Source organism: Geotrypetes seraphini, chromosome 12, assembly GCF_902459505.1.
Source record: "Geotrypetes seraphini chromosome 12, aGeoSer1.1, whole genome shotgun sequence".
NCBI lineage: Eukaryota > Metazoa > Chordata > Amphibia > Gymnophiona > Dermophiidae > Geotrypetes > Geotrypetes seraphini.
Window position 1 is genome coordinate 47,715,238 of NC_047095.1, and position 21,760 is coordinate 47,736,997.

General features: G+C 42.8%; 1 protein-coding gene across 3 annotated transcripts in view; it reads right to left on the bottom strand.

Annotated features, from left to right (window-relative positions):
* The window catches only part of ROR1 (receptor tyrosine kinase like orphan receptor 1), a 349,815-nt gene that overhangs the window by 31,140 nt on the left and 296,915 nt on the right, over nucleotides 1–21,760 (bottom strand). For all 3 annotated transcript variants that reach the window (XM_033916719.1, XM_033916718.1, XM_033916717.1), the window contains one exon: nucleotides 5,869–6,186. In XM_033916719.1, coding sequence (XP_033772610.1) covers nucleotides 5,869–6,186 — 318 coding nt within the window. The remainder of the gene's footprint in view (nucleotides 1–5,868; nucleotides 6,187–21,760) is intronic.

Consider the following 21,760-nt stretch of genomic DNA (forward strand, 5'->3'; position numbering starts at 1 on the left):
AATACCCCCATAGTATGTGTGTCATAAAAAATATACGATCATCCCAATTTTCTGTAACACGTGTGTACTGTTCCTGTAGCTCTTTATTGATCCTGTAGCATGTAGATTCACTATAGCATGTGTGTTCTTAGTTTCCCCATAGCATGTATTATCAAAAATCATCTCAATTTTCTGTGGCTCGTTATTGATCCTGTTGCTTGTATGTTATTGATCCTGAAAACTACTGTGAACATAAGAATATAAGAATAGCCTTACTGGGTCAAGACCAATGGTCCATCAAGCCCAGTAGCCTGTTCTCACGGTGGCCAATCCAGGTCCCTAGTACCTGGCCAAAACCCAAAGAGTGGCAACATTCCAACATCTCAAAGAATAGCAAGATTCTGGAACCCCAATGAGAGCAACTTTCCAGAGCTGTGATTGTGATGTCATAATGCCTCATTCTACAGTGCCTCAGAACCAACCTCATCAGTATGCTACAAAGGCTTGATTGTGTTATACTTGGCTTATATAAGAACATAAGAATAGCCTTAATGGGTCAGACCAATGGTCCATCAAGCTCAGTAGCCCGTTCTCACGGTGGCCAATCCAGGTTTCTAGTACCTGGCCAAAACCCAAGGTGTAGCGATATTCCATGCTACTGATCCAGGGCAAGCAGAGACTTCCTCCATGTCTTAATAACAGACTATGTACTTTTCCTCCAGGAATTTGTCCAAACCTTTCTTAAAACCAGCTACGCTATCCGCTTTTACCACAACCTCTGGCAACACGTTCCAGAGCTTAACTATTCTCCGAGTGAAAAAATATTTCCTCCTATTGGTTTTAAAAGTACATATCCTTGCAACCCGTTCTGGGATCCTGAGGAGGACGGGCTCTAAAATTAAATAAATAAATAAAAAAGTCTCAGTAATTTTTTCTTTATTTTCTATAAGTACATGAAGCTTTGTTTTTGTGTTAAATGCATATATACCCATATCGCATTAAAAAAAAAAACATATCTCAAACTCCTTTCTCTACTCATTGCGGTTCTTTGTAAATCTTGGGTCAAAAATTTAGGATAAAATGACTCTTTGATGTAAAAAAGTTGCTGACCCCTGGCTAGGGGGGGGGGAGGGAAAAGCTGGCAACTGGAGAAGGGATACAAAAGGGGGGTAAACAGGGATGAAAAGATACTGGTCACCTGGAGAGGAAGTAGAGAGGGAAAGGGAGATGGGAGGGAGGGAGGGAGGGAGGTAGAGATGGGAAGAGGAGATGCTGAACTGGGGGGGAGGGAAATTGGTAGTATCCTGAGCTACCTGGGGGGTAGCAAGGCTGAAGATTTACTTTGGGCATCTAATACCCTTATGTCACCCTGGCTTCATGCATATACCATCCTTTATGTGAAGAAATATTTCCATAGATTACTTCTGGGTCTATCTTTTTCACCTTCATCTTATGGTCATAGGTGCAAAGATTATTGAAGATGGTAAACACAGCACAAATTTTACTTCCCTGGACATGAGTAAAGGAACTTGCTCAATATTGGAGTTGCTGAACACTCATTGCACACACAGAGCTGGCGTATGTGACCCCCCCCCTCTTTCCAGAGCTTAATTTTCCACAGCTGAAAAGTAGGGGAAACTAATTCAAATCCCAATGCAGTTCCTTGTGATCTTCAAGTTTATTAGGTGTTTATATACCGCCTATCAAGGTTATCTAAGTGGTTTTACAGTCAGGTACTCAAGCATTTTCCCTATCTGTCCCGGTGGGCTCACAATCTATCTAACGTACTGGAGCTATGGAGGATTAAGTGACTTGCCCAGGGTCACAGGGAGCAGCGCGGGGTTTGAACCCACAACCCCAGGGTGCTGAGGCTGTAGCTTCGATCACTGCGCCACACACTCCTCCACCTTCAGCAAGGCACTTAAACTTCCATTGCTTCAGGCATAGGGTTACCGTACGGCTCCAGAAAAAAAGGAGGACAGACTGAGACATCCGAGTTTTGCTTCCACTGAAAGGAATGGAAGAAAGGAGGACAGATTGAGACATCTGGATTTTATTTCCATTTAAAAGGAGTGGAAGAAAAACCTGGATGTCTCAATCCGTCCTCTTTTTTCTGGAGCCATATGGTAACCCTAGGCCCAAATTTAAACTGTGAGCCCTCTGGGGACAAAAAAAAAATACAACAAAACTCGCTGTACAGCACTTGGATAGCTTTCAGGCCTGTAGGCAGTACATATAAAAATAAATACTAGTAAATAAAGCTGGGCTAAAAGCATTTCTTCACCTTTGCTTTTGGAACCATGCAGTATCCAGGGGAAGAGTGGGGTGCAGTGGTTAAAGCTACAGCCTCAGCACCCTGAGGTTGTGGGTTCAAGTCCCCACTGCTCCCTGTGACCCTGGGCAAGTCACTTAATCCCACCATTGCTCCAGGTATATTAGATAAATCATGAGCCCACCAGGACATACTGGGAAAAATGCTTTAGTGCCTGAATAAATTCATGTAAAACAGGGATCTCAAAGTCCCTCCTTGAGGCCTGCAATCCAGTCGGGTTTTTAGGATTTCCCCAATGAATATGCATGAGATCTATGTGCATGCACTGCTTTCGATGCATATTCATTGGGGAAATCCTGAAAGCCCGACTGGATTGCGGCCCTCAAGGAGGGACTTTGAGATCCCTGTGTAAACTGTTCTGAGCTCCCCCCGGGGAAAATGGTAAAGAAAATTGAATAAATAAATAAATATCCCTGGCTCATTTGGGTCAATCTTCCTTGTCCCCTTCCCTAGTATCTTTTATGCGTAAGTACTGTATTTTTTTTTTTTCTATTGTGAACTATTTTGCTCGCTATCTAGTTTGAAGAGTAGGATGTCAAGAAACCAGCACACCGTAACTCAGGGCCCCCGAATCTGTCAGCCAATACTGCGCTGTTTCTATTACATAAGAACTGCCATCTCCGGATCAGACCTTCGGTCCATCAAGTCCGGCAATCCGCACACGCGGAGGCCCAGCCAGGTGTACACCTGGCGTAATTTTAGTCACCCATATCCCTGTATGCCTCTCGTAAGGAGATGTGCATCTCGTTTGCTTTTAAATCCTAGAACGGTGGGTTCCGCAATAACCTCCTCTGGGAGAGCATTCCAGGTGTTCACCACTCGTTGCGTGAAGCGGCCATGCAGATACCATTCTGGGACTCTATATAGTTTGCATTCTCTTAGGGCTCCTTTTACTAAGCTGCGATAGTGGTTTTAGCGCGCGCTAGACGCCAACGCCAGCATTGAGCTGGCGTTAGTTCTAGCCGCTTAGCGCAGGTTTAGCGCGGGAGGCAATTCAGTGCGTGCTAAAAACGCTATCGCAGCTTAGCAAAAGGAGCCCTAAGAGAATGCAAACTATATAGAGTCCCAGAATGGTATCTGCATGGCCGTAATAGATAAAAGCACAGTATTGGCTGACAGATTCAGTTTAACTAAAGCCTAGGTGTTCTCAACCCCCCCCCCCCATAGCATGTGTATCATATAAAAAGAAAAAAAATGCTCCCAATTTTCTGTAACACGTGTGTACTATTCCTGAAGCTCGTTATTGATCCTGTAGCATGTAGATTCACTATAGCAAGTGTGTTCTTGGTGTCCCCCTAGCGCTTATGTTATCGAAAACCATCTCAATTTTCTGTAGCTTGAATGTTATTGATCCTGAAAACTACTGTGTGCGTATCCTTGTAACCCGTTCTGGGCTCCCGGGGAGGACGGGCTCTAAAACGAACTAGCAAAATAAATAACCCTAGGGAGAAGGGAATTTGTGTGGAGAGGAAATGTTTTGGGCCACACGGTCCTTTTTACTAAAATGTTTGGCTATTGTAGCTGCATCAAACTGAAATGTAAAAAAACTTCTGTCACCCGAAACAAAGACATGTTAATGGTCAGCTGCTATTTATGATATATTGCCTCAGACTGTCTGCCTAATTTATTTATTTAAAACATTTCTCTACTGTTTAAACCTACACGGTTTACATAATTTACATACATAATTCTATAAAACAAATAAGATCAAACAAAACATGAACAAATAATCCTCAGAAAATCAACTGTGAAAATTTAAAGCCAAAATGGCTTTGATAACAGTTGATAACAATTTTATAACAATTTAAGAATATAAGAACATAAGCAGTGCCTCTGCTGGGTCAGACCAGAGGTCCATCGCGCCCAACAGTCCGCTCACGCGGCGGCCCATCAGGTCCAGGACCTGTATAGTATTCCTCTATCTATACCAGTGGTCTCAAACTTGCGGCCCGGGGGCCACATGCGGCCTGCCAGGTACAATTTTGAGGTAGTATTTTGAGTTTCTTGATCATATGTCTCTTTAGCTATAAATTACAATATTATTATTAAGACTTAGCCAAAAGGAAAGATTTATAAACTATAGAGTTTTACCTCATGCAAAATTGTCATTTCTTTAATAAGACATTAACTATTTTTTCCAAGGCCCTCCAAAATGTGGCCCTGCAAAGGGTTTGAGTTTGAGACCACTGATCTATACCCTTCTATCCCTTTTTCCTTCAGGAAATTGTCCAATCCCTTCTTGAGCCTATCACACCCTCTGGAAGCGCATTCCAGGTGTCCACCACCCTTTGGGTGAAGAAGAACTTCCTAGCATTGGTCCTGAATCCATCCCCTCTCAATTTTTCCGAATGCCCTCTCGTTCTTTTAGTTTTCGAAGGTATGGAGAACCTGTCCCTCTCCACTTTCTCCATGCCCTTCATGATCTTGTAAGTCTCTATCATGTCCCCTCTGAGTCTCTGCTTTTCCAGGGAAAAGAGCCCCAGTTTCTCTAATCTCAGCATATGAAAGGTTTTCCATACCCTTTATCAATCGTGTCGCTCTTTTCTGGACCCTCTCGAGTATCGCCATATCCTTCTTAAGGTACGGCGACCAATATTGGACGCAGTACTCCAGATGCGGGCGCACCATCGCCCGATACAACGGCAGGGTAACTTATTTCATTCTGGTTCTAATACCTTTCTTGAAAATACCTAGCATTCTGTTCGCCTTCTTAGAGGCCGCTGCGCACTGTGCCGACGGCTTCATTGTCTTGTCCACTATTACCCCTAAGTCCTTTTCTTGGGTATTTTCACCCATTACCAACCCTCCCATCGTAGGGTTTCTGTTTCCTACGTGCAAGACTTTACATTTCTCTACATTGAAGTTCATCTGCCATCTCTTTGCCCACTCTCCCAGTTTGTTCAGGTCCTTTTGTAAATCTTCACAGTCCTCTTTAGTCCTAACCCCACTAAACAGTTTTGTGTCGTCTGCGAATTTGATCACTTCATGTAGCATGTATAATTCTTTGCAACATATTTAATGATATACAAAATATGTTGCCTCTAACCCGCCTAGAACTCTAACTAATGAGGATTCGGCGGGATATAAGATTGCACATAAGAAAACATTTGGGGCTCCTTTTACTAAGGTGCGCTAGAGTTTTTAGCGCACGCTAAACGGAAAACACTAACGCAAGCTCTATGGAGGCATTAGTGTTTAACGTGTGTGGCATTGTAGCACACGCTAAAACCACTAGAGTACCTTAGTAAAAGGAGCCCTTGGTGGATGGCATGAATATGTCTTGCAACATCTGTGTTAATAGTTGCTTATGTGCCTGCTTTTGACATGCCTTGCTATAATAATAATAATAATAATAAAGAATTTCCATAACATAAGCAAATCTGAGAGAACTGACATTTCTGTGTTTTGAATAGGTGGCTAGTTGGTACACTGTCAGTGGGAAATGCTTATGACTTGTTAAACTTAATTCCATTACTAATTCTTTTTTGGCAAATGCTTTCTTTAGGCTGCCACAGTTCGTCATCGTACCCGACGCGAAATCGACAAATCTCACTTACTTTTATTGATGGGCTCTGCCAGGGGAATTCCAATCCTTATACAGTTGCCAGCCTCGGGGCTGTCTGGCTGGGGCAAATCTTCACAGTTTGGCAGCTTTAATCTCATTAGAATCATGGGGTTGGACCTGGCAAAAATGTACTCGGCCTGACAAAGGAGGTTTTCTAGGATTTCGCACTCGTCACGGCACAGGTCCCGAGGCTTGGGAGCTGGAGAGGTTTCATCGCAGTACGGGAAAGCATAGTGGCACAGTGAAGGGATAGCGAACTGGGAGCATTTGTCAGATAAATGGTTGGACGTGCCAATCATGGTGAAGGCAGCTGCAAAACAAAGGAAATCAAGTTACTCTTAGGGATGTCAGGATTTGTTGTTTCAGTAGAAAGCCCTTGCAATGCATAGTTTATTTGTCCTTTCTGTTCTGCCTTATCTGACGGGCATTTCTAAGCAAAGTACAGACTAAAAAAAAAAAGGAGTGAAAGATCCATACAGAAAGTCACAATCAACCCCTAAAATAAAGGAAAACATTATTAAAAGATAATAATCACAAAACAGAACTACAGAATAAATGTGAACAAAGTTCAAGCCTAGCCAGGAATGCATTTTAGGCTGTACTGAGAATCTCCAAAGACCTGCCTGATAAACCAGGTCCAACCTTCTCCTGGAGGACCACCAGGTCAGTCAGGTTTTCGGGCTAGCCCTAATGAATAGGCATGAGAGAGATCTGCATATAATGGAGGTGCCAGGCATGCAAATCTGCTCCATGCATATTCATTAGGGCTAGCCTGAAAACCCAACTGGCCTGGTGGTCCTCCAGGACAGGGTTGGGAACCATTGCTTTAGCCTATGCAGCTTGACTCTTTCAAGGGGGGCCAAGGCTAGAAAAAAAAAAAAAAAAAGCACAGTGCCAGGTGTATTACAACTGGGCAATTGCTACTTATCACTGAAAGGCGTACGCAGCACTCTACATTTTGACAGTTATAGACGGTCCCTGCTCGAAAGAGCTTACAATCTAACTTAGACAGACAGACATGACACAGAGTAGGGGTGTCCAACCTTTTGGCTTCCCTGGACCGCACTGGCCGAAAAAAATGTTTCTGGGGCCACACAAACGTGCAAACGCTGCACACGACAGAGGAGGGAGCCGGGAAGATGGTAAACACCCGGGGGCAGCAGAGGAAAACCACTGCATCGCCCTCGACCGGACTGCATAAAATTCTTAACAGGGCCGCAGGTTGGACACCCCTGACATAGAGGGTAGGGGATGAAGAACCCAAGGTGAGAGGAGTTAGGAGTCGAAAGCACTCTCAAAGAGGTGGGATTTTAACTGCAATGGCTGGTCTAAAAAGAACTAAACAATAATCATTCACTGTAGTGAGAGCAGAATATGAGCAGGTATATATGGCATGGTAGGGGAGGCCAGATATTGTGGAACACCCACCCAAAGAGCCTTATCATGTAAAAACAAACATCTTCATTTTATACTGTACAAAAGGAGAGCCAATGACGTCGTCTTAAGAGAGGGGCTACTTGACTGAACTTACGCACTTGACAGACTATTTTAGAACATAAGAATTGTCTTACTGGGTCACACCAACGGTCCATTAAGCCCAGTGGTCCGTTCTCACGGTGGCCAATCCAGGTCCCTGGTACCTGGCCAAAACCCAAGGAGTAGCAACATTCCATGCTACCAAGCCAATGTTTGAAGCTTTCTTAAATTCATCTGTAAAGTATCTACCTAAATATGAAGTCACCTAGTCTGGTAGACTAGATTCTGGTTTGACGTCCACATCGCAATTGATTTTTTTCACATTTAGTACCAAGTTATGAACACCCAAACCACTCGTACAACCTCTCCAATTTCTCATTGACATCTCTCAATACAATTCCTTGATTCCCCTTTACAAAACATATCAACTGAATGTCATCAGTAAATATGTGGAATTCTACAGTCCAACTTTCCACCACTGCAGCTAATGGTGCCAAATGCAAATTAAATAATATTGGTAGCAATGATGCTTCTTGGGGAAACCCTCTTCCCAGCCTTCTCTCACTTGGCGTTGGCCCCTCCCTTTTGACTATGACTCCTATCTATAAAATATGAATCAAAGCAAGCCGACACAGTGGACCCCTGGCCCCACTTCTTTAAGTAATTCAAGCAACTTTCTAGGTATCAAAAGCTGCGGTTAAGTCTAATTGGAGCCATAATCAAGTTTCAAGTTTATTAAAATTTTGATAAAACGCAAATCAAAACTTCTAAGCGTTTTACAATTTGTATTAAAAAGGGGGAGACAATAAACAAATAAATACCCACTGAACAATACTTGACCAACGTAAAACAATAGGAAAATTGGGAGAACTACAAATTACGAGTAAAGAATACATATAAGGTAAACCACAAATAGGGAAACTAGGGAAGAAGAACTATTGGACCACTCTGGCTATGACCAAGTCTGTTTAACAGTCAAATGCATCTTGGAAAAGATAACTCTTTAGAATTCCCTTAAATTTATCTAAATTTTTTTCTTCCCGGATATGAAGAGGTAAGGAATTCCATATCGTGGGTGCTGTAATTGCGAATGCATCAAATCCTTCAACGAAGATACAGTACTATCGATGACATCCACCAACAATGATTCTGTACAACGATGCTGCCTACACTGGCGTAGTAAGGGGGGTGCGGCAGGAGGGGCTGGGCATCCTCCTGCCGGCGATTGTCAGAGGCGGGTGGGGGGGGGTGTCTTTCAGCAGGAGGGATTAGGCATCCCTTCTGCCTCTTTCATTTAGAGGGAGGGGGAGGGAGACTGGCAGCCAAAGCCACTTTACTAATCGCGGCAGGGAGATCCCTTGCCGCGATTAAGTATAGCGGCCGCACCTACTTACAATGTAGGCCAGCATTTTGCGTAGGGCTGCCTAGGTTCGCCTAAGTAGGGCTGCCTAGGTTCACCTAAGGCTACCACCTAGCCTTAAGCCCGCTTAGGGGGGCTTGTGGGCCTCTCTAGGCTCCCGGAGGCGCCTTCAATATAAGCGGCCTGCCTGGGGAGCATTTTTTTAAAAAAAACATGTGTCTCAATTGGCTGATAGACAGCTGTAGGATGCCTAAAGCTGCCAACAATCGGGATGCAGTTCACAGAATCCGGACCTAAGGCCCAGGGTCACAAGGAGCAGCTCAGACATAGCATGATAAAAGATACCATGGCAAAAACATAGTTAACAAAGCCTGGTAAAAAAATATAATAAGACAAAATATGGTTTGGTGAGACATAGCATGGCGAGTATAGATCATTAAAACATAGCATGGCATTAAAACAGCATTGCATTGTTTTTAGTTTGGATGTAATCCGCCTTGAACAGCAAGGTAATGGCGGAATAGAAATCACTAATGTAATGTAATGTAAATATAGTATGACACGACGTGGCAAAATGGTAAGGTATGGAAGACATGGAACGGCAAACATGGTATGAGACAGAAGCAGGGCAGACATAGTATGGCAAATATAGTATGGTAAATATGGTGTATGGTATAGTATAAGTAGGACAAGGCTGGCGAACAGGATGCCCACGTTGAAGTTACGTGTTATAGCACATAGGTACTATTTTATAGAACAGCGGCTACAACACTTAAGTGTGAAACTGGCAATTAAGGGCGATTTTGAAACTGGAAGACTGGGCGTCCAAGTGGCAAATGAAATTTAATGTGGACAAATACAAAGTGATGCACATTAGGAAAAATAACCCAAATCACGGTTACCGGATACTAGGGTCCACCTTGGGGGTTAGCGCCCGAGAAAAAGATCAGGGTGTCATTGTAGACAATATGATGAAACCTTCTGCCCAACGTTTTGTGGCGGCGGCCAAAAAATTAAACAAGATGCTAAGAATTATTTTAAAAAGGGATGGTTAATAAGACTAAGAATATCATAATTCCTCTGCATTGCTCCATGGCACGACCTTACCTGGAGTATTGTGTTCAATTCTGGTCTCCTTATCTCAAGAAATATATAGCAACACTAGAAAAGGTTCAAAGAAGAGCGACCAAGATGGTAAAGGGGATGGAACTCCTCTCGTATAAGGAAAGACTAAAACGGTTAGGGCTCTACAGCTTGGAAAAGAGACAGCTGAGGGGAGATATGATTGAAGTCTACAAAATCCTGAATGGAGTGGAACAGGTACAAGTAGATCGATTTTTCACTCCGTCAAAAATTACAAAGACTAGGGGACACTCGATGAAGTTACAGGGAAATACTTTTCAAACCACTAGAAACACAAAAACATGATGGTAGATAAAAGCCAAATGGCCCATCCAGTCTGCCCATTCACAGTCACCAGAGAATAGCTAAGCTCTGGACCGCATTGCCAGAGGTTGTGGTAAGAGCAGATAGCGTAGCTGGTTTTAAGAAGGGTTTGGACAATTTCCTGGAAGAAAAGCCCATAATCTATTATTGAGAAAAACATGGGGGAAGCCACTGCTTGTCCTGGATCGGTAGCATGGAATATTGCTACTCCTTGGGTTTTGGTCAGGTACTAGTGATCTGGATTGGCCACCGTGAGAACAGGCTACTGGGCTTGATGGACCATTGCTCTGTCCCAGTATGGCTATTCTTATATTCTTATGTGAGCCAAGAATAGGACAATTGAGCCATTGTAACATCACCGATGAGGTTGGCTTTGAGGCACTGTGGAATGAGGCATTATGACATCACAATCTCAGCTCTGGAATGTTGCTCTCATTGGGGTTCCGGAATCTTGATATTCTTTGAGAGGCTGGAATGTTGCTACTCTTTGGGTTTTGACCAGGTACTAGGGACCTGGATTGGCCACCGTGAGAACGGGCTACTGGGAGTACTGGGCTTGATGGACCTTTGGTCTGACCCAGTAAGGCTATTCTTATGTTCTTAAGTAACTTAGGCATCCATTATAGTGAAAGGTCACTTGGACACACAAAGTCAGAGGCGTGAAGAAGTACAAGTTTTATTCACAGCATGCATGCTGGACCCCTGAGCTCCAAGCTGGCTCAGAAGTGCCGAAACCAGGAAGTTACAGAGATATTTATTCATTTTTCTGGCTATACAACTGAATTCTAGAAAAAGCTTTTCACGTGTTACTTTTCTTAACACTCATTGGTTCTAAGCTCACACTAGCAGGTCACTAGCAGGACACCTATCTAACTCTTACAGATAAATGTACAGAAGGGCAGGGTACATCATGGCTCAAACTCTTATCTATTCAGCTTACAATGTGGTAAGGTAGGGACATACATTTTAGGCAGATGCAGTCAATAGATTATACACTGTTTTCAGCTATGTAGGCCAGAGCAATATTTTAAACAAAAGTTAACCATTTCATGACCCTACATTCCCCCCTTTAAGGCTGGCGTACCTAAGGAGCCAAGCCTGACAAAATAAAGTTAGGGGTCAGGAAAGTCGGGGTCCCCAGTGGGTAAGGGACGATACTGGGAGAGGGCCAATGCAGCAGTGGAACGTTTGACAACAGAGTCCATAGTTCAGTGGAGCAGCTTTATGGCTATGGGGATCACACAGGGCAGGCAGCAAAGGAGCAGAGAAGACAGGGCAGCAACCAGCAAGATGATCTTCAGTGCTGAACCAGAGGGCAACCAGGAGCTGAAGGTACCAGAGATCCAGTCTGCAGTAAGGTCACGCCAGGTCTGGTCAGGAACATGAGCCAGTTTGGTGATACGATCCACATCGTTCTCAATCACTTTACTCAAGTTCAAGGCAGCAGTTGGAGAGGTTGAATTTATCACAGGCACAGCAGCTAGTAAATAGTCCAAAGCTAGACGATTCTGATAAATAGCAGTGCACATTTTAGCATTCGCTCTGCCAATGGTACTCAAAGCTCGGGAGGTCTCATTGGTTATCAGTTCAAGTACAGCTTATAGACAAATAATGCAGTTCAGCATATAGATTGGGGTCCGATAGCCCCAGGTGTCATCCTCGGTCCACATGGCAGGTCCATAAGCAGCAATGATCCGTTCTGCAGGCCAGTCATCACCCCATTCACCTATTTTAAGGGAATTGGTGGAAGTAGACCGCTTTTGGCGACCTCTGGTGTTGAATACAGGGGCTCCCAGGTGTTCACCATCGGCCAGCGGTAACAGGAAGAAGCTGGAACGGATCATGCAAAGCACACATGTACCAGTCTAGTTAGCAGGCAATCAAGAGTAGGCAAACAGATCACAGAGCCAGTATCAACTATCAGGAGCTGACCATCATTCATAGGAAGTTCCATTAAGCAGTGTCTGAAGGGCTGAAGACAGTGGGAAGCAACAATGGAGGTTCACAAGGCCCATCGTGAAGGTCGTGGACCTGACGTAAAAGTGAGGGTCTGTGAAGTCAGGTTTAACATGTCCAGCTGCATTGCCTCCCATAGCCACTGTTCTCCCATACCAGTCCCTCCTCATACAAAATAATTGCTAACATTAAGAGTCTGACCTATAGTTTCAGCAAACTATATAAACAGATTTCTAGTGATTACAGGATATTAGTATCTACTTTCATAATTTCATAAAACTGGGGAAACACCAGAGTGATAGACAGGAGCACATGAGTGGGATACAATTCGGACATATACATCAGTACCTGAGTCTCACCTTTTACCATCAATATACAATGCCATGCAGTCTCTGGCCTTCTGGACTTGGACATTGGCATTCCAGTTATATGGGTCAGTGATAGTGAAAACCATGGGATTACAGTAGCCTGTAGTACACAAGGGGCCGGAGCTAGGACCTATAGTAAGGGAGGCAGACGGGGTATTCTTTCTCATAAAGGACAGGCTCCACCATTAGTGAAGGTTTCCTCATAGGGGCAGTTCTTAAAGGCATCAGGTTATACATATATACTTAGCACATTTGGTATAATAACGCTGTCAATCTAGGGAGCCACACAAAACTGAATTAGGGGTAGTACCATGACCTTGAGAAACATCAAATAGCACACATGTATCACAATACAAAGACACCGGGCGAGTGGGGTCTACAATAAGAGTCTAGTTGATAAGTGGACCCTCAACATTATAAATGCAGATTTCCGCCCACTTTTAAACTTCATCACCAGTAGGTTGGAAACAGAAAATACCCTCAAATGTTTGACACTTTCTGTACTTAACTCCTTCATGCAAACAAACATCAGGCAAAGGGGCTGCACTTGTTAAGTACAAAATACAGAAGAAAGAAACATAAGTGAGGGCAACACAAATATCATATCTATATATATATACTAACCTAGGAAACTCATTTTTCTTTCAGGCACAACTTAGAAAACTTCAAACAGTTATACTCAAGACACTTGCTAAAGGCAGTGTGAACCACAGGCAGTCAATTAAACTCAAACACTTATAAAGAATTATATTCAGAACACCTGCTAAGTACAGTGGTAAATATTCAGAACTTTTGAGGTCTTAGAAAGCTTCAGCTGAAGATCCGTGTTGTAGTGGAACCAAGTTTCATGTCCGGACACCTTTGACAACTGTAAGAGAAGAAATTAGGACAGTAAAAGGACCTATCCACCTAGGTTTCAGGGGGTCTGACTTCCAAGTTTTAGCCATACTGTATTTACAGGGACATACCCATGGACTTGTGTAGCTATCGATAGTGGGGCCCTTTCCAGGACCCATTTGTGGAACTCTTAAAGGGCTTTAGCTAAAGACTGGACCTGACTCTGGAGGATATCTGATCCCAGAGTAGCAAAGGAACCAGGATCTGGGTTCACAATGGGTGGTTGCCGGCCAGACATGAGCTCAAATGGGGCTTAGATGGGATGCATCTAATCTGAAAAAGAACAGAAGGCAGCAGGACAGGCCAGGACAGATTCGTTTCTTCAATTCATTTTGTGAGAAGGTTCTTAAGAGTTCTATTTATTCTTTCGACCTGACCAGAGCTCTCAGGATGGTAAGCAGCATATAATTTCTATTCAATTTGGAGGGCCTGAGTAATTTGTTGGACAACATTGACAATGAAAGCAGGGCCATTGTCACTGCCTATAAAAACAGGGAGACCAAAGCACGGAATTATTCAGGAGGTGTTTGGTTACTTCCCTGGCGCGTTCAGTGCAAGTAAGGAAGGCTTTGACCCATCTAGTCAGGGTGTCTGTGAAGACTAGGAAGTGACTGAGGGAACGGAAATGGGCATGTGGGTAAAATCTACAGACAGAACCTGCATCGGATATATTCCAATAGGTTGGTATCCAAGAGGTGGCAGTCATCTGATTGGGAATTTTATTCTAGAACAGACAACACACTGTCGGACCGTATTCCGGACTAGCTGATCAAGGTGATTGATAAAGAAATGTCTCTTGAGAGTCATTTTCATAGCGGGTTCTCCAGAGTGTGCCAGATCATGGCATCTTTTGACAATCGTGAGGGCCAGGTGTTGAGGAATGAATATGAGGGTACCCGCTGTGCTTGCGTTTGAAGTATCAGTGTGTGGGTCTGGATTGGCACTTGAATTGGCGCATTTTGTATCCACCCCCCTTTCAGGACAGACTGGCCCAAAATAATGCATGCCCAAGTCTGTTCCTGAGAAGCGTACTGGGGTGTAAGGGAATCCAGAAAAGGAATGATTGTATACAGAGGAGTCGAAAGAGGGGGCAGAGACTGGCAGCTCGGGCTGTGCGGTCGGCAAGGGCATTGCCACGAGAGACAAGGTCCGTCACGCATCTGTAAGCATGGCAGTGCATAACAGAAACACGTGAGGGTAGTTGTACGGCCTCAAGAAGGTCAAGAATGAGGGGAGCATGATGGATCAGGCGGCCGGAGGCTATAAAGAAACCTCGATGTTTCCAGATGGCCCTATGGGAATGCAAGTTAAGGAAAGCATATTTGGAGTCAGTATATATATATTGCAAGACTGAGAGGCAGAGTGGCGCAGAGCAAAAGTGAGGGCATAAAGCTCAGCTTCTTGGGCAGAAGGGCCAGAGGGCAGGGGCCTGAGTCAGAAGTTTTTGGAGGCAGCGAAAAGACCGCTCCTGAAGTTGGGTCCAGACAAAAGGGGCTGAGTCAGCGCCTTTGGTGGAATCATACAGAGGACGAGCAATAGTAGAGAAATCAGGGATCCAGATGGGACAGTATCCTGCAATACTGAGAAAGGTGCTCAGAGCCTTGCAGTTATCAGGGACAGGGAGACTACAGACAGCCTGGACCTCGGTGTAGGAAGGGACCTGGTACCCTTGGAGATTTGAAATCCAAGGTAGGTGACACGAGGAAGGCATACTTGAAATCAATGTAAATATGGCCACAGGAAAATTTAAAAGGCAGACCCACTATCTGAAAGACTCAGATAAATAATAATAATAATAACAGTTTATATACCGCAATACCGTGAAGAGCTATGTGGTTTACAAAAGATTAGAGAAGGTACAAAATAATTGAACTTAAGATGTGTACTAACACATAAGAATTGTTCTCAATCCCTATTCTATATCAGGTTCCTACCCCAAAGAGCTGACTTATAAAATTAAGCTAAATGCAGTTCTGGATCCACCCACTAAGCAGGGTAGTCTGACACAAGCGCTCTCTAAAGCAGCAGTCCCTTCACTATCAGCTGACTGGCAAAAATATTTACTTCCTTATAAAAGCATTCCTAAAAATTACATTCTTATTCCTAAAAGTTACATTTTTATACTAAGCTTACATGATTTATAAACAGAAATACAAAACAAAGATTGGAATATACAGTAAAACTTTGGATTGCAAATAACTTGGTTTGGAAGTGTTCTATAAGACAAGCAATGATTAAATTTTAACTTGCTATACCAGCAACGTCTTGCAATACACGTACATACAGTATAGAAGCATCACATTTTCACAACTGAGCCAATGGTTCCTCTCTATATAACGCTGCAGGAATGCAGTGACTGTTCCAAACGAGCAAGGGCATGCAATACAAGTATGTATATTTTTGTACACTAGTGCCCTGGAATACAAGCATACTTCTGGAACAAATTATGCTCCCAAACCAAAGTTTTACTGTACTCACAAGTTTAAACATTGTTCATTTTTATTTTTTTACAATCAACATGGGTCTCAGTAGAGACTTACTCCCCCTTCCTACAGAATTTCACAAAGGAGAGAGAGTTGCTTAAAGATCAAAGAGATCAAATTACAGATGTAGTCCTTTTCAGAACTTTTAAATTTAGACAAATAACTACTAAATTTGGACAAAGAACTTCTTTTTAGCATGGAATATAATTTCCAGAAATCATATTTTTCGTTTATATGCATTTCTGAATATGCATATACATTTTATAACATAGCCAAAAATGCAAAACCACTTATCTGTTTCAGGAGAAACCACATTTGAAGTGCTAAACATTTCATGGCCCTTATCAGCACAAAAGGAAAAGTACTCTCCTCTCATGCTGTGAACAACTGACAGTTTAAACTTCACTAATACATTTGAACAGACAGAAGTCATAAAGAACCCGGGATACTGCAGGACTTGGGAATCAGATGAAGGGAAGAATTTGGCAAGGTCTGAAGCAAGGACGGTGAAGGGTTTTCCAATAGGAATGCAAAATAGGCTGACTGGAAGAGGAACCGACAGCAAACGAATGCATAAAAACTTAACGGGTTATGTCCTCTTCCAGGGAGCCAGAGGGGGCCAGCCCACACCAAATATCGGCCATTCTAACTGGCACAGACAAATAAGGGTTGATTTGTTAAGTATAATCAAAGACAAATTCCTTTTTTAAAATTAGCTAACATATCAAGGGATCCCCACAGGTAGACAGACATCCCCCCATTGTGCAATGGAGGACAAAAACACTTCCCTGTATTCCTGGCCCCGCCCGTCTCCGGGCTAGGGAAACGCAGTACTAACAGGTCCACACTCGCTTCGTCCTCAAGGACGTCTCAGACACTCAAACACACAAAACACAACAGATTTCAGTTCAGTTACTCAACCAGAAAATAACAGTTCCTATAATCCCTTTCCCACGACTTCAGCGACAGATCACGTGGCTTACTAGGCAGGAGACGAGAGACAGGATAGGGATGATCAATCCCCACTTACCAGATAGTGGCCACTCCAGGTACAGATACAGATACAGATACAGATTCTTGTACTTTAAACTGAGACTAGATAAGTCAGTTGAAGCGGTCCAACGTCCTGAGGTCTGCCAACCCCCCAAAAGGAAGGCAGCCGGCTAAGCAGACATATCAGCCGTAGGACCAGAAACAAGTGACCAATCGAGTAACCAGTGGTCAAGAGACCTTCAGGTCCCTGTTCGGGCGCCAAATGAAAGGTCACTTGGACACACAAAGTCAGAGGCGTGAAGAAGTACAAGTTTTATTCACAGCATGCATGCTGGACCCCTGAGCTCCAAGCTGGCTCAGAAGTGCCGAAACCAGGAAGTTACAGAGATATTTATTCATTTTTCTGGCTATACAACTGAATTCTAGAAAAAGCTTTTCACGTGTTACTTTTCTTAACACTCATTGGTTCTAAGCTCACACTAGCAGGTCACTAGCAGGACACCTATCTAACTCTTACAGATAAATGTACAGAAGGGCAGGGTACATCATGGCTCAAACTCTTATCTATTCAGCTTACAATGTGGTAAGGTAGGGACATACATTTTAGGCAGATGCAGTCAATAGATTATACACTGTTTTCAGCTATGTAGGCCAGAGCAATATTTTAAACAAAAGTTAACCATTTCATGACCCTACAATAGAATCACACTTAACGTTACCTAAGTGTCCCATTATGTAGGCGCCCCCCAATTTAATGCCAGGATTTTCTATACCTAAAGTTAGGCACCAATATCAGAGCCTAACGGCAACTGATTTACACAGAGGCGCCAAAGTAGAAAACGTGCATTTCTCTTTCTTGATGCCAAGGGCAATTGAGTTCAACATTATTTATAGCAGCCCCTCCTATTGTTTTTTCCCCTAATTATTCTCTTTGATTATTGTAGTTCTTGCCTTTTAATCTTTTGTTCCTGTTTGTCTTTGTTCTTTAAAAGTCTTTGTAAGTTATTGTTGCTGTTTGGTGGTGCTTTGTCAGCTTAAATTTGTATTTTAGCTAAAGTATGTTTTTATGAAGGTATAAGAAATTTTAAATACACTTGAAACTTGATCTGCCCCAACTGCACCCACTTTTTAGTGTAAGCACTTTGGTCTAGGCGCCTACTTTTTATAGACTCATAGTTTTTGAGTTAGGTGCCTGACTTTCAATTAAGTCCTATATCAGCACCTAACTTCAGGCAGACTTTAAAGAATCAGAGTTGAAGAGCCAAAGAAGCTAAGCTCTCACCTGCATGGTGATTGCACACCAGTAGGAGACCAGCAAAGCAGAGGTTATATTCCATTGTTTACTCCTAGTGAATATCTGGGCTGTGAGGTTCAGCATCAATTATAGCCTGGTCAGAGTTTTCTCGACAACACCAACATAAATTATATTGCAGTAGTCCAAATGATTCAGGACTGCTGCTAGTGTTTGCGTAACAGTTTAAACATCTTTTTACAAGAAAAGACGGAGCTACTTCACCAATTTCAAAACCACAAAAGCTTATCATTCACCACTATTACCTGATTTCCCAGAAAGAGCAAATCCATCAAACTTCCGGGTCTAGGACAATTCATCGTGGCCTTTTCATCGTGGTCGATTCCGAACGGCTGTTTCAGCGCAATGAACTGGCTGCGATGAATCATCCTCCCATGCATTCAGGCTCAATAACTTCACAGCTGTTGAGCTGACCATCCCTCTGTGCCACTCCCCCCCCCCCCCTCACCAAAGTGAACCTGCACCTCTTCCACAGCTTTCAATTTGTCCTTTCCTTCCCGGCACCTCTCCAGTACCCTCGGAGCAATGCCTTCTCCCCCCACACCCCTTTCTAAAATCTTCCCCCCCACACCCTCTTCAAATTCTGGCACCTCTCCCTTGCAGCTTTCCTGCTCCAGACCTGAGAGGACAATTCAGCACGGCCGTTTCATCGCAGCCATGCTGAAACATCCAGCGGTGAAACGGCCACGATAAAACATCCCATTCCGCAAATTCCAAAGGTTTCAACTGCTGATTATAGAAGAAATGTGATACTATTATGAATAAGTAGCAGGAAGTCAGGGTTTGCTTACTGTTATGAATAAGTGGCAAGGGGGTTTGCTTACTCGGAATATCTCCATCTTACAACATTTATATTTATTGATTTCCATCCATCTTGTTATTATTGAAAATAGTAAAATATCAAAAAATCTAAAAGAATGCAAGGCTGGCAGGGGGGGAGGAGGGGAGGATTGGTAGTGTAGAAATCAAAGCAACCATTCACAGTACCCCGTTTACCCCTTGCAAATAGCTGCAGAGCTTGGTCATGGCCCGACCCTTCCCTTTTCTATCAGTAGGAGGCAATAAAAACAGTGTGTTTACCTGCCGATGCCTCCTTTTCCACCCTTCTGACATGGCAAAAGTACTAGGAAAGGTGTGAGAAGGGGGGGGAGGGAGAAAGTTGAGAGAGAAAGAAGCCTTCTCATATTCAGAAAGTGTTACTCGCATGAGAATCTCATCATCCAGGCCCCAGTAGAGACATAAACATGAATTAATATTGCAAACGCCAAGTTTACTGACAGCAACCGTGAAAGCCAAAAGGATATATCTTTCATTAAACGGAAAACAGATCCTACTGAGGAAACTAAGGATAAGTGTAACTATCATCAGCAAGTTAGGTATAAAACCGTAAAACGGTTGGCTAATAAAGACTTCAAAAGGAGGCAAAGCTGTAAGGCCAAAAACTTACCCCAAAGGACTTGAAACTTGAAAACTCGTTTCAAGCATATTTGAAATAAAGAGCGCGTGAGGGAGTAAGTTGGGTCACAAGTCGACCAAGAGGAGAAAGGGCAAGAGTAGGAAAACGAAATTTTTGCCTCAGCTTTGACTGAGGAATATGTCCAATGGAAATCTTCTCCGATGATGATGATGATTTCAAGCGACTAAAGGAGACCATGGTCTGTGTGGAGGTTGGGGATGAGTAGTGAGGTGTGGGGATACGAGAAGGTACAGTTTAGAGCAGTGGTCTCAAACTCAAACCCTTTGCAGGGCCACATTTTGGATTTGTAGGTACGTGGAGGGCCTCAGAAAAAATAGTTAATGTCTTATTAAAGAAATGACAATTTTGCATGAGGTAAAACTCTTTATAGTTTATAAATCTTTCCTTTTGGTCAAGTCTTAATAATAATAATATTGTCATTTATAGCTAAAGAGACATATGATCAAGAAACGGTTTTATTTTACTTTTGTGATTCTGATAAACATACCGAGGGCCTCAAAATAGGACCTGGCGGGCTGTGAGTTTGAGACCACTGAGTTAAGGGGAACAGTTAATCTGCTGGCTGGGTTGGAGGGCAGAGGGGAGAACAGGACAATCAAGCCATTGTGACATCACTGATGAGACTGGCTCTTATTGGTGGAATGAGGCATTATGACATCACAATCTCAGCTCTGCTTCCCAAAGACAAAAAGGATGTCATGGTTACAGTTTAGCCAGTGGTCTCCAACTCAAACCCTTTGCAGGGCCACATTTTGGATTTGTAGGTACGTGGAGGGCCGCAGAAAAAATAGTTAATGTCTTATTAAAGAAATGACAATTTTGCATGAGGTAAAACTCTTTATAGTTTATAAATCTTTCCTTTTGGCCAAGTCTTAATAATAATATTGTCATTTATAGCTAAAGAGACATATGATCAAGAAACTGTTTTATTTTACTTTTGTGATTATGATAGACATACTGAGGGCCTCAAAATAGTACCTGGCGGGCCGCATGTGGCCCCCGGGCCGCGTGTTTGAGACCACTGGTTTAGAGAGTTTGTACGTCTCTTTCTTTCTTACTGCTCTACCTCCATGTTCTTTTTCCCCTTTCTCTCGTTCCTTAACCTCGCAGTTAATCGGTCCCCTCCCCTTCACACACACTTCAAATCCTCAGTCTTCCTTTAAATCTTCAATAGGTGTAAACTAGTGAATAAAACTGTAACGACAATAATCCCCCTTGCAAACCACTACTTTGGACGAAGGCTTGTGTACTTCAATGAGACCAAGAGTTGTGCTTGAAAGTACTAAAGCTACCAGCAGGGTCTCCCAAGCCAGACAAGTCTTAGTTGAGAGGCCAGACCGAATCCTACTCTGATCTGACCTCTAATGTTACCAATAACCCTCCTATTGTGATGTATAAGAAATAATTCTTTTCAAAACCTTCTTAATAATAAATACTCTCTCTTTTTTTTCATTTCTTATTTACAACCAAGTATAATAATTACAACTTGAATCAGATCCATAATTTCCAAAGGGGGAGAAAAAAAAAAATCTATTTATTTATATAGACCACAATAATTTGAGAGAGGACAACAGGAAATTCTAAAAAAAGGAAAATACTCTTTTTATGAAGGCTGAAAGACCTCAAGTGTTGACAACAGCCTGTCTTTGGAACCTTATGAACTATCATTAGTCTCATATGCCTTTCTTTTTATATTTTTCTTTATCTCTATTAGTTTCTTTTTTTAATTCCTGTTTATAAATTCATATAATCACAGTGATATAGTAGGTACTAAACCTTGAATGGTATTAAAGCTGTTGTACATTTCTTCTGTGCACTGCTCCTTCAATAAACATATGCTCAACAAAAAAAAACAACCCAAAACTGATGTTCATCGATATTGAGGCTTATTAACTTTGTAAAGCCTGAAATACTTAGGGATTTTTTTTTTCTTGAACCAAACATTATGGCACAACTGGCAGCTCCTGGCAGCTGTGTGGAATGACTGTGAAAATAACTCAGCTGCTACTCTCGGCTCCTGGCTGAGTTACTTTTGTGCTTGCTCTGCCCTGTTTCACTCTGTTAAGAGCTTCCTCAGGAGATCTTCAACTGTTAAAGTGAGTTACTCATTCTTTTT